Source organism: Ambystoma mexicanum, chromosome 5q (genome assembly GCF_040938575.1).
Source record: "Ambystoma mexicanum isolate Mex_15411 chromosome 5q, UKY_AmexF1_1, whole genome shotgun sequence".
In the NCBI taxonomy this organism is placed as follows: Eukaryota; Metazoa; Chordata; class Amphibia; order Caudata; family Ambystomatidae; genus Ambystoma; species Ambystoma mexicanum.
Window position 1 is genome coordinate 557,238,659 of NC_090933.1, and position 13,890 is coordinate 557,252,548.

Consider the following 13,890-nt stretch of genomic DNA (forward strand, 5'->3'; position numbering starts at 1 on the left):
TGGACCAGTGTGGGAGAATCACCTGGGTGAGGGGTCTTCAGGGAGTGGGACACCGGATGGCGAGACGTGGTACCCCCTTCCCTGTGACACCTTTACCCTATACTACCAGGTAGGATAATTAGGAACCCACTCCCCACCCCCTTTAAAACAGAAACACTTTCTCATGGACAGCTCGCTATGAGAGAAAATGTACTAACACCCAAGCTGTATACCTGACATGTCCCAATACGATGGTCAGGCAGGGTTAGGCAATTACTGGCCATCACATACAGCTGACTTCCATTACACTACCCGACACGGATAAAAGCCAGAGCACAAGAGCACACTCTGAGCAAGGCAAAGCACACAAGGAAGCAGCAGTTCTAAGATGGCAGTTTAACATGAGGAGAAAGACGACAAAACAGAAGGGGATCGCACGGAGTGAAGTGCCCTTGAGCTTTCCAATGAGGACCCGTTACTTTCACAAACCCTCGAGAATAGAAAGTGTAAGACCAGGAAACCAAGCTGAAGAATCCTGCATTGTGTTTGGGAGGTACCCGGGGCCCTCCCGTGTCGATAATCAAGGCGGGGAGAATTGTTTGCCCCTGTGGTACTGTCATTGGCTCCTACACAGTGCAATATCAGTGAAATAAACACAGCCGGTGAGGGGAGACTGATACCAGACCGGTCTGTGTTGAAGCCAAGGTTGCAAGCTGCAACATTGTATGGTGAGCGCTGAAGCGAACAGTGTATGAAACGCATGTGATAATCAACACAACAACAGACGAGTGATTGAACTTTGAGACCAAGATACGATACCCTTGACAGAGTGATCCGGCACCAGGTGCGTGCACATTCAAAGGTCTCTATAAGGTATCCAACTTATAGTTGAGAAAGATGAAAGAGTGGCAAAGAACTGTGCATCTAAGTGGTCTTCTGATGGGTCAAGCAAAATCCTGTGCACAATCCAAAGTCTTCGATGTTGATACTGCCATGCAAGTTGCTCCGAGCCGAATGAGGGAGATCAATTGAAAAGGTTGATGACAAAATAGAGAAAGTTGGTCCAAAACGGAATAAGAGAGATTAAATGAAAGCTTCTTGGGATAAAGCAAGTTTGTGATCAAGTAAATGAAAATGGTTGGAGCCCGGCAGATGGAGACTGATTGAGCCTTATGTTAAAGAGGATCTGAGCCTGGCTGAGGGGGATCCGAGGTGAATAGTGAACCACCTGAGAAATTGAGTACATGTGAAATTCTGAGAAGAAAATTATGTATTGTTTGTTTGATGCATCAGGCTCTCTGCAAGACTTTGGAAGGCAAAGAGACTTGGGCACAAAAGGCCCTGATGCTAATGTTTGAAGAGCACCATCATGCTAGAAAAGCCAGAGACTGTGCTAAGCTGAGGTGTACCGCCTTATCCCATGCTGAAAACGTGGGGAAGGGAAGCCAATGGCCAAAACATCCTGACATATCATTTCTTGAACACTTCTTTCTTTTACATAACATTTTTTCCCACACTATTTGTATTTAGAGGTAAGGATTTGCAATAGGTTTCTTTGTATGGGCCCTTTTATTGTGACAAGACACCACTAGGACTGAGTTATTATTATTTGATGGTCGTAGCTTGCTCCCATCTGTAGATTCAGCATTAGATAGGCGTTTTTCAAACCCCTTTTGAAGTTCAATAAACATCCCTGAACTGTGGTCACTTGTGTCTGTCTTACTGTTGATACCATGCCTTCCTTACACTCCCTAAATATAGGGATGTGAGAGGTGTGGGACAATGGGCCTGATTTACAAAACATTTCCCATCGTGCAAAGTGACTTTACACAGGTAAAGTGCACATGACATGGCATGTAAAGTCCAAATGCAATTCACAAAAGGTACTTTGCGCTGACCCAGCACCCCTTGTCCTTTGCCCAAGCTTATTGGTCCCCATGGAATTAGTGCTACATTAATGCAATGTAAGGGCTAACACAAATGTTAAATGTTAAAGGTATTTATACCGCGCACCGTCACGAACGGAATTGGTCCCCAGGCGCTCTGGCGGATATTTAAGTGATAAGGGGGGGTTGGTTAGTAGGGTGAAGAGGGAGTAGGATAGTGAGAGGAGTGGTGTTCTGTTGGCAGCTTCAACTCGGTGTACACCGGATGCTGAGTTTTGGTGCAGGTATTGGATCGGTGTCAGTCCGCGTGTGCTGTTGCTCCGGCTTATGTGTTGTTGCAGTGCTGTGAAGTGCGTGCGGCTTGTTGTGCGAGAGATGGTTGTGTTAGTTTTTTGAGTGAGATAAGTATGCAGAGTTTGAGCTTATATTAGTTAGTGGGTAACATGACCTTTAGCATGCTAACATTCACAGTTTTGTCTAAGTGTGGCACTTGTTTGCCTTCACATGTGGGCATGCCAACATTCACAGACTTTTCTAGGTGCAGCGCAGGCTAGTGTTTAGAAATCTAACAAAAAGTGAAGTGAGTGGGCACCACTGGTATTAAATCCACGTGTCTTTGGTATTCAAAATTAGTGCACGAAAAAATCCTTTCGAACAATATATATCAAAACACTTGAAAAGGAGCTGGCTGTGACAAGTTTGGAGACACCCAAACTCAAAAATCCATGTGAAGCAAGAGACCAAGTAAACTACCTAGTCACACAGCCACTCACTTTCCCAACCTGGGTTATGGTTTTTCAAAATTACTGACAGTTCAGCTTTAAAGTAAAAAATATACTTCAAATTTCAAAAAGATAAACGAGAAGTTCTGTTGTTTTTCAAAATAGTTTATATCAAAAAAATGATCTAAAAAAAAAAATGAGTGGTCACTAATATTTTCTTAGTGAGGAAGAGTTTGCCACAATAAATTCATCAACCAGACCGAATTTGCCAATGCATGTCGGAAATAAATTTCCTTCATCAGGGTCAGTCTGTTACAGGTAGGTAGAATGTTGTGTGGCGAACTAAAGTGTAGTGGCCATGTGGTGACCGAATCGAACTGCCTGACAGGAATCAGCGCAGTAAAGTAGCCTGCAACGCGATTGCATACCGAGGGCGGGAGCGGAGCTGTTCTCCCGTAGACGGCATGAAGCAGACTGCCGTTGTCGCATTCCTAGTTTTAGAAATCTGTCTAGGTGTGGGCATGCTAACATTCATAACTTAATCTGGATGCTACTCGGCTGGTGTTCACAATTCTAAGTGTGGCACCTGCTAACATACAAGTTTCATCTAGGCGCGAGCATGTTATCCCTCAATCAATCCTATCTAGATGCGACGCAGGCCAATTGTCCACAATTCTAAGTGTGGCCTGTGCTAGTCTTCACGTTTAGCGTAGGTGCGGGCATGCCAATATTCAGAGTCCTATCTAGATGCAACGCAGGCTAAGGGCAGAGAATTGGGCGAAAAATGTTTTGTAAAGGTCCAGGTTCAATACTGCCAAGCGGGGTGCACATATCAGTTAAACAAGTAATGTGGTGACGTCGAGCGTGATGGGGGGGTGGGAACGTCATTGAACATGGCACTGCTTGCATGAGTGTACATAGAATCAGGCAAAGCATGAGAAGTCCCATGGTGAAACACAATGAAGTATGGGTGCTTTGTGTGTAATAAGGGGTAGTTGGATAGAGCCGGCACCGGGTGTATCTAAGGGGCCTTAGGGAGAACGTGGTGGGGGGCTTTTGAGCAATATTTGAACAGTAGAGAAGACATTATTTTCGTAAGCCCCTGTTAGGAAAGCATTTCTCGCAGACAGCTCATAAAATAAGAGCTGCATGCTTTCGTGTGACGAGCAGTATGTATTTCTTGAACATACAGCAGAATCAGTGTGCAGATATATTGCACGGCTAAAGTTTCCCAGGAGAATGTCGCCCCAGCAAAGTCACTCTAAGAGATACTTTTCATGGCCAAAGAGCATGGACCCTTGGTGCTCGACGAGAAATGGCATAGAAATTGAAATTAAATACAGTTAATTAAACTCCAGCCATGGTGTGGCATAGTTTTTCAGACTACACTTGGGAGCAAGGAGCGAGAAGGGAGCTGGGGGCCAAAGCATTGGGGTAGGAGTTATGGGGCCAATCCGGGGAAAGAGGTTTTGGTGTCCATACGGAGCAACATTGTGCAGTGTCCTTATTGTTGTCCGTGGGGCACATCACTGGGCAGACTCGGTGTGAATGTCTCGTCACTTGCCATCTCAAGCCATTTTGTATGTTGAGCATTGCCATCCAATGGCAAACACGTGTTTTGACCGATCAGCACAATCACATCAATTGAGGAGCAGTGTGGAATGTTTGTGATATCACTAGGAGTGCTAATGTGATTTTTTGCCAAAGAAATGATCTACCCAATCAGGGTCACTTAACATAAACATGCATATAGGGTACTGACGTAGTTCCACCAATCAGCTCCTGTGACCTGCCCTGAAAATGTAACTAAAATATTGTATGATAATTTTGTAATTTTGGGATAAAATGTTTAGCTGCAGTGGGTGTTGTTGACAGCTCATTTCCTTCAGTACAGTTCCACAGGGCTGTGTGAAAAGTGCTTCCCAGCTGTTTGAACCAATACATGTGTGTTACTTCTTGCTTGGTGTACGCTCTTTTTTTAATTGTTCTTTTTGTTCCTGTGACTACTTTTACCAGAGGGCCCCTGCTATATATGCATGAATCCTAATTTTATTGTGAAAAAGGGAAGTGACATACTCGTGGGCAGGAAGGCACCCAGCAAATTCTCAAAACAACCAACAAATTGAAAAACATAAAAAATACACTGCTCTTGTGTAAACCTCAAACGCTACAAAACGTAACTGCCTATCTGCAACAGGAGCACAGTATAAAAGCACTGTGCAGGCATAGTGAACCCCAGCGAGGCTGCCTGGACAGGTATTCTTTGCACATGTGATCACATAAAATGCAAGGATGAAGAAGATGTCTTGGTTCTTCCACAATCGCACCCCAAGTTTTGGAATACCAGATGAGGAGCTCTGTGGCACACATAGATTACCCCCACATGGCATCCTGAATATGGTCAAGGATTGGGAGGCTGGCTTGACATCATGTTCCATGTGCTCTTATTCTGTACCTCCGCATGTGAAATGTTATCAGCCCTTCACCTTTTGGCCACTGGTCCTTCAAGCAGACCACAGCCATTGTAGGGGGTATATCCCAGCAGACACCCCCCATCAGTGCCTGCATCAAGTGGTGCAGTGCATCGATGCACAGATGCCCAGCCAGATAGACATGCCCTAGCCACTGAAGGCAAGGCAAAGAGTAGCCCATGGAACAGTTGCCCTGGGTGCTCCAACCATTGACCACATGCATTTAGCACTGCAGCCCTCCAGACAAACTGAGCACATATACAGGAAGCACAAACATTGATGTTCCATCAATGTGCCGGTCATCTGCGATGCAAATGGACAAATAATGCAAGTGAATGACAATTTTCCTGAATGCATTCATGATAGCTACATCCTACGTCGTTCCCCAGTTCATCATTCTCTGGCATCTGAAACCGTTGAAATCATGTGACATACAGGGGAATATGACCCAAGACACACATTCTATCACATACGTACAAACAAGCACGTGCGCAGCATCCACCTACTACAGGAACAAAAAAAACTAATATTGACCATTTATCTATTTGCATGGGACAGTGCCAACCCACTCTCACCATTCCTCTTGACACCTTCAGGAACCCTGCAAACCCAGCTGAGACACGCTATAATGCAGCATACATTGCCACAATAGGCCTTGACTGCTTGGGCGGTGTATTACTATACACCACATGTGGTATGTAAAATCATACTCGTATGTTGTGCCCTGCACAACTTCGCAACATGCCTTGGCATACCTGTGGAGGTGTAGGAGGGTTTGCAGCCAAACCCACAGGCACCACCCATGCCTCTAGTGGAGCAAAGGGTGAAGGGCCAGGCCACCTGCAACTGTGAGGTGCTAAAAATGTGTTGCCTGAAGTATTCCCTGTGTTATGGACACACTAGAAACCTCCATCCCTGTCAGGTTTCAATGATGACAGTGGGCAAGTGCTGTCAGGCCAACATAACGCCAAGAGAATGCCTCACTAGGAGTAGGAAGGTGTGTGTGAACAATGGCAGAAACAACATACTGTAAGCTTGTCTGCCTCTAAGTGCCACACACATACACAAACACACACAGGACACCAATAACACATTCCTCACAACAACACTACCCATATACAGCATGAATTACATGCAGTGCCATCATCACATACATCAAATCCCCCACAATTAGAACAGCAACCTCCAGGCAGAAACTTCATAAACCCACATCCATGAAGAAATGACACAATGCAACAAACATTTAAAGGATTTACCTACCAAAACACCAGGACACACAGCCCATGAAAATCGAAACTTATACACATAAGCACACATTCACTGGCAGACGAGTGTATTCATGATTGTGAAAGCCCATAACCCACACACATGATGCAAAAGGACAACATCTGCACCCCAATGAGTGGCCTTAAAGCCCACTCTCTGTGACAGGATAGGAGCACCTATGCATGCGGGTGACTGAACACAGATAAGGGCTGTCCCATAGAGCATCACATTTCCTAGGAGGAACATAACTGCATGATCACATATTGCAGTCACATAAATAGCAGACCACATTGCATATAAACCTTGTAAAGCAGAACTGTACTGCTAACAAAACATATCAGACAAGCACCATCCCAAACACCACCTTCAATGTCAACACAACAGGGCACGCCTAAACTAGTATCATGCATGCAACATGTAAGGCAATCCAGGAGTGGCAATGTGCCGGCAGATACTGAGACCCGCTGTCCTGTGGTGCATTCTGGACTGGGAAACCACTCAAATCATGCAGTGACAAAGTCTGATCCTCCATTGCTATAGCAATGTGTGTCAGAGAGGCATGCAACAACCCGCCAATAGCAGGAATTTGCCGGTGCATGCTTTTCCTCAATGCCACTGTATCCTGGTGCAAGTCCACACCAATGGACATATCTGCTGGTGAAAATCCTCAATTGCTGCTACCACTGCATGGCCCATCTGGCTTGAATTGTCAGACAACTCCAGAAGGACCTGTCCCTGTCTGGTGATCACATGTCGCAACTCCTCCTCCTAATCTGATGGGCTGCAAGCCAAGTAGCCTTCATGTGTGTGGTGTAGGCCGATGGGATGAAAATTATCCACCCTGTTGTAATGAGACAAAAGTATGTGTATGATGTCCCTGATCTACCCGGTCCACATAGCACTGCGACTCCACAGATGCTGTCATTGGTGCTCGCCCCAATGTAGTGCCAGCCGCTGTGGACACACCAGAGCAAGTCACATCTGAATCCTAACCCACAGATACCCCAGTGCCACCTGGGGACCCTAGCAGATGTGTTTTCTTTGCCATGGCCACACCAGACAAGGGTAAGGGGCCTGGGTCTATCCCTCAAACACTGCCTGCAACATGTACAGGAGGAACTCCTATTTGTTCTAACTTGCTCACTTGTTCACTTGCATGCATTAAACTGTCTAGCATTTATCACAGGGTACCAAGCCGAACACCACAGACACATTTTAAGGCTTATTTATGGCCTATACGTCACCCACCTACTTTCACAGTCCACATAGCATCTTCAACAATGCCTACAATATATACTATGAAGAGACTGTCCAAAAATGTGGCGAGACGCATCTCCATCATCCACTGTGGTTCCTTCTGCACGTGCACCCTATTGGAGCTCAACACAAGTGGCTCTTTGTTAGTGCACTCTATAAACTTCTGGCTTTCATCAACGGACACAGTCAGCCTTAACATCATGTCACTCCCACCCAAGTACAGTCAATGTTTCATTACAGACTTCACAGACTTGCTCACCACAAGATCTCTCTATCACTCAACAACCTTCTTCCTATGTGTCTCGGATATTCCTTCTAATGCTGGTAAACAGTGGCCGGAGGGCGGTGTTTAGTGCATTGGCAGCACTGTGAACCAGACAAGGTACACACTAGAGGCAACACACATGAAAGGTTGTGTCCACTTCCTCATCATGTACACTTTACACACCCTCTGTCATGAGTGTCTAATCACACTGTACTTGTTGATCAATGTGACAATTGATTGATCACATTAGTCACACCAGCCCAGTCAGGCACATCCATGGGTGGCCTTCCACAGTCTCGTACATTGAAGGCCTCAACCTCAAGAGAAGGGGTGACTGAGGCAGTTTCTTGCACCACATTCAGGCCAGGTAAGTATGCACTACACACAGAGAGTGGATGACCAGTTCCACGGCCAAATGATGCATGAACACCAACGGCAAGGAGAGAAACAGAGGCAGATTCCCACTGGGGCCATGACTCATCGAATGCAGATTTCCCATGACACCCATGTGCTGTGGTATTTGGAGCATTCCAACATCATAGAATGTATATTCATGTGGTTGCTATTCTGGATCCACATTCACATGCGTCAACAATAGCACAGATGACTGCTTATATTCACTGACGGGCACATTGTCCATGTTGAATATCCTCCCTGCTTCTACACTTCAGACCCTTCAATCTGCGGCATTCACCACTTAGTTGGGCATCATCCACATCTCCATCAAACACTAGACCTTCACCGGAATACTGGAGCCTGGAAAATGCTTGCAGTTTTCAAGTAACCAAGAGTGGACCCCAGGCGGCTCATTAAGTACTGGCCCATCATCAATATGCCCTTCTTATATTCCTCCTCGAGGATTCAGTAGCCACACATGTGCTCCAACAGATGTAGACCGACAACACGGTTCAGTGTAAGCAATGTTGCCTCAGAGCCAAATGGTGCACAAACAATGCTACCATCAGATCTACTGTGTGGCCTGTTTGTGGTGTTATTGGCGTTCACATCATGGTACAGTATGTTGCAGTCACTCACACTTGCACGCCATTTTTTTGGTGTACTTCAAGGGTAGCACTAGCATGATAGAGACATTCACAGATAGCCTTTGTCTGGAGCTTGGAGGGGCAGTTATGTGTGTAGATTGTCTCTATGATGGTGTCACTCACTCGCTGCAATCATCAGTTCTGGGCCTTCCGTCATGGCACAATATGGATCCCAGGTGACTCTGTTGTGGTTCAATTTGGGCCCACGGCACAGTGTTGGCCTCGCCTGGGGGAGCATTGTGGGCGTGTATGGCACTAGAGATTCTCCTTTGCACCATTAGTTATTACGGGGCATTTATTTTGTGAATCTATTGCGTGGCACATTCTTAGTGCTGGTTCTAAGGATTTGTACTATGTTTGTGCCTATTTCTGTAAATCTAACTCGTGTCCTTTATACAAATGCAATATTCCAGAGAGTCCTGGGACTGTATTCTGCCAGAAATCATCACTCAAGGCCTGACCAAATGTGGGTGTTGTTTCACCCTGCTTTAGCAGTACTATATCAGTTGCAGTGCCAAAAGATGGAGCGTGAAGTGAATATGCATTCTAAACTGCCCAGTCGAAAGGAGTGGCAGTTTCTTTCTGGCCGTGTGAAACTGAGAGCGTTAACTATGGTTATGATCTGCATGACTGTTTTATGTGTTGTGACTGCTGCATCAGTATGATGCACACAAATAATATATGGCCCTTCCCTTCCTTTAGCTTTTCCTCCTCTTTACCATCTCTAGCTACACCTTCTCATTTTCTTAACTTTAACCAGGAGGGCTGGGTGGAAAGCTCAGGGGCAACGAGTTTATCTTGGAAGCAAGGCAATAGAGACAAACATACGTTTGAATCCCGGTCCTGTGCTTAGAGACTGGTCTCCGGTATTAATCACGCTATACAAGATTAATTAACCGCGATCTCTTCCTTTAGAAGACATATTTAAGCAGTTGGTTAAAGGCATTTAGCCCAAATGTACTGGGAAAACAAGGGTTTTGTCACAAAAGTCTTTATCAGAGATTTTGCGAAGCGAGGACCTTATCGAGGGCCTCTGCAAAGCTGTGGGCCGTTACCGGCCATTTACGCACCCCCAACAAGGGAGTGATAGCTATTTGCATCCCAGGGTTCGCCCGGGGTACACATTTTATTTTTTAAGGGAGAGAGGCTCCACGCATAGTGTGCAAGCCCAATCTTCCATAAAAAACCAAGATGGCCACCACCATAGGAAAAGGGACTTAGTTCCTTTTCCATCTCCATGGTGGTGGTCAAGGGCGGGAGGAGTGTCGGAACCAGGGCAGGCAGCGCCAGTCTTGCAGGTAAGTGGGGAGGGAGGGAGGTGGTGGGGAAAGGGAGCAGGATGTCTTTGGGAGTGGGGTGGGCATATGGAGAGGCAAGAGATAGACACTCCCTATCCCCCCGCCCCCCACAATCAATGTGGCACCGCCCAGGGAAGGGCCTCAGGTGGTTGGAAAACACTGAGTGTTCTCATTCACATTTCCAGCCACCTGATTGGATGAGCGACCTTCCCTGGGTGCAAATAGAGAATAATTCCTTGGCAATGAATGTTCCATGCTCTGGAACTCCCTTCGGCTTCTTCTCTGTATGGAAACCTACAAGACAAAGTTCTCAGCATCCCTCAGACTGACTTTTTCTGATCAACATAAGCACTCTGATACGACCTTTGGCTGGGTAGGCCCTGTATAAATAAGCACAAAAATATGCCTTATGGCCAGTGTAGAATAGTTTGCAATACTGTGCATTTCCCTAGACAGTGCTACGATCATCAATTTATAGTATTATTATAATTACAAAATTAAAACTGTATGATTTATCACCATATGCACCACAACATGTGGGGAAAATCTCACCTTTTCCGACTGGCAGATGTAAGATTTTGTTGATTCCAAAAACCCAGAGATGCCACTCTCTCCAAACTTCCTATTCTGTGTTAACATGTAATGCTGCAGCTCATTGTCTGAAAAGCAGAAGATATTTTCATTCAACCACGAAATAATTTGAGAGCTACACATAGCAAATTGCAGGAAGAATGCTCTTTATCCAAATGAGTGTTTTTTAATGAACACACCTTCTCAATATAATCTCATTCGATGTTCCAGGTTTGATTGCATTCTAACAAGTGTTACAGTGCTTAGAAGCAGGAGGAGTCAGCCATGAGATGCCATACAAAACACATTAGTATAATGTATTTTTTAATTATTATAAATGATAATGATAACAATAGTTATGAAAGGTCTGCAAAGGCTATATGACTTGATAATCACCGAGGAAACGGTTTTACTGTTATGAGCATATATTGTAATTCAGTGCTGATGTGAAGAAAGGTACCCCTGCACACCATTCAGTCAAAAATACCCCGCAAATCATATGCAATGTACGGAATTTGGTGTGGTTTTCCAACCACTCAGGGACAAGTACCCGATTCCCAACACGGCTGCCAGCAGCACTTCCAGCTGTGAAGGTTGCCTTAGTTCTAAGCACATGTTGCGCCACCGAATAGAGATATTTTTCTCAAGTGAAAATATTTTTAGCCCACAGATGCAGTTCCCAAAATGTGCCCAAAATTGTCATCTTGTCACTTGAATCGAGTCGATGTGTGTGCAGCGTTTCACACATCGTGGTGCCACCGGTGCTGAATGGTACTCTTCGCATACTCGAACATGTCATCAGCTGCTTCAGAGCGTGTGTAGAGACAGAAGCGTCGCCACGTGCCGTTATCAACCGGAACAGGAAGTCGGGCTTTGAAGACGCAATGTAAAAGGTGTCTTTGGAAAGAGCCTGTTGCTTAACACCCGCCCTGCCTTTTCCACCAAAGTCTTTGTTGATTTGTCGATTCCAGGAGTAGATTTCCCCTATGACCCAACACCCTTTATTTGTATATGAGAAAACGTCCTTGTCACAAACGATCTTATACAAATAGAATGCATCGAATTTGTAATTCCTTTTTTTTTATGTAAACCATGTAGCCATGCCGGAAGCCATGCTTGATCAGCCTGCTATTTGCCTGCACCTGAAACAAAGATGTGTGCCAATCATTTTCCATTTTGTGACAGTGGGTGTGTTCGTGCAAGTACAACTGAAAGGCTTCAATTCTGGAACTTAACAATCATCACCGCAACACAATTTTCCACAGATCTTCCAAACCTTGCAGCATTTCTGTTATTTAACTGCCATAGTATGTATTAATAAAAAATACTTTAGCATTTTCACCGACGATGTAATAAAAACACGTAATCACACAATTCCCTTGTGTCATACGCATTAGCATCCAAATAACCGCAGAGCAGCGCATCGTCTGCACAATTGCAATTTTTTGGACTATTTTTAATATTTCTCAAAGGGCTCGTTTTCAAGTTTCTTCAGTGGTTCCTGTGCCTCCTGGGAAAAGACCCGTGGCTTTCCGACGCTCGCCGCTTCCACTCAGCAAGCAGGCCGTTTGCTGTCAGACGCACCAGGCCTGTGCCCTAACCCCATCTGCTGTCTCTCTGCCCCCGGGGGACTGGGAGTCAAGACAGAACAGCTGAGATCCACTTACCAAAGTGCACACAAGGCGTACAAAGAATGCTATTACTTGTATTTACCCCTGCATATTCGTCTCCAAAAGACAATCTGTCTCTATTCAAAGTGAAACCACAATGGGCGACAAAGGGGAAGCAGATGTGGCTTTCGTACTTTCATTTGTCCGACTTTACAAATGTAGGTTCCATTTAAAAAAAACACACACACACAATTGTGAGTGCTATACGTTTTGGGGCGTTCAAGTAGAATATTCAGCAATCTCAACTGATGATCTTGTGTACTTTACCCTGAAATTAAGGAATTTTAAGTAAGCGGCACATTTGCATGGTGTGAACAAAAGAGCAATTTTAAAAGCGCGTTTTTGTTGCATATGTTTGCGCGAGGGAAAGCCATGGGGACTCAGTTACCCTATGCTGCTTGAACGTCAGCTGATTGAAGGGGATACAGTTTAACTTGAGCTCTAAACTCTAGTTAGTATTTGGCAACACCCAGCTTAATCTTGTAACTCTTTTTAAAGTATTCTAGTACAGCATCTGTGCAATGTTGCCGGTCTCATTTTTCATTGTATTAGTGAAAAGTGTCTGAGTGCAAAAAAAAACCTATTCTTTTATTGCATTTTTGCAACAGAGCAAAGTTGGCCCTACTGCTAATTGTGACAACATAACTACTGCTTCATAGTAAGACAGGGATCAATAGTGGCTAAACCACCACTCTACCCCACAATACCACTAAACCAGCAAAGATCCACATTATAAAAGTGAAACAGGCACAGCCCGACAGGTATGCATCCTTCGTCACTTTTTTTTAGTGCACCCTGAGGGTGGCTATATCCTGAGGAGGGGTGTGAGATGATGGTGTTCCAACCCAAACAAAAAGAACAATAGTACAGTGGAACCAAAATAAAAAACATTTAAAATCAAGCTTCTATAAAAATATGGCCTTTAAAAGAACAATCAATGCCATCAACTAAAAACAAATACAGAAAGGCCTGATTTACATATGGGTTTTTCAGTGGGAAACCCCCATAGAAAAACGCTTTGTAAATCAGACCCTAAAGACTCACCCATGTCAGAGAAACACAATGAATGTGGACTTTTGATAAGATAGGGCATTCTGGTTGATAAGCAGGTTTGTTTAGGTAATTGTGTTAGTGATCAAGAATACATCTTTTAAAAAGCAAAATAAAGGGCTTAAAAGTCACTTTAGTCCTTTAAAGTGCATCTTTAAATGCTTGTGTCTCTTTGTCTTGGGTGCTCAACAGGGTTGCACAGGGATTCTGGGTGGTTTACAGCAGTCGAGCCAGTGTTGAGACAATTGAGTCCCATTGGTCCAGTGGCGAGTCAGTGTTGAGTCAACTTCGAGACAGGGCTCTTTGTGGGTCGTGTCAACGCTTGAGTTGGTTCAGTTAATGGGTCCCAAAAGCTGGTCTAGATGGTCAAGTTTGGTCGAAATAATGTGCCCGCAGGGTCGAATTGGAATTCA

General features: G+C 44.8%; 1 protein-coding gene across 3 annotated transcripts in view; it reads right to left on the reverse strand.

Moving 5' to 3' along the window:
- Positions 1-13,890, reverse strand: part of ST18 (ST18 C2H2C-type zinc finger transcription factor) — a 683,846-nt gene that overhangs the window by 444,482 nt on the left and 225,474 nt on the right. For all 3 annotated transcript variants that reach the window (XM_069621036.1, XM_069621037.1, XM_069621035.1), the window contains exon 2: positions 10,740-10,846. In XM_069621036.1, coding sequence (XP_069477137.1) covers positions 10,740-10,846 — 107 coding nt within the window. The remainder of the gene's footprint in view (positions 1-10,739; positions 10,847-13,890) is intronic.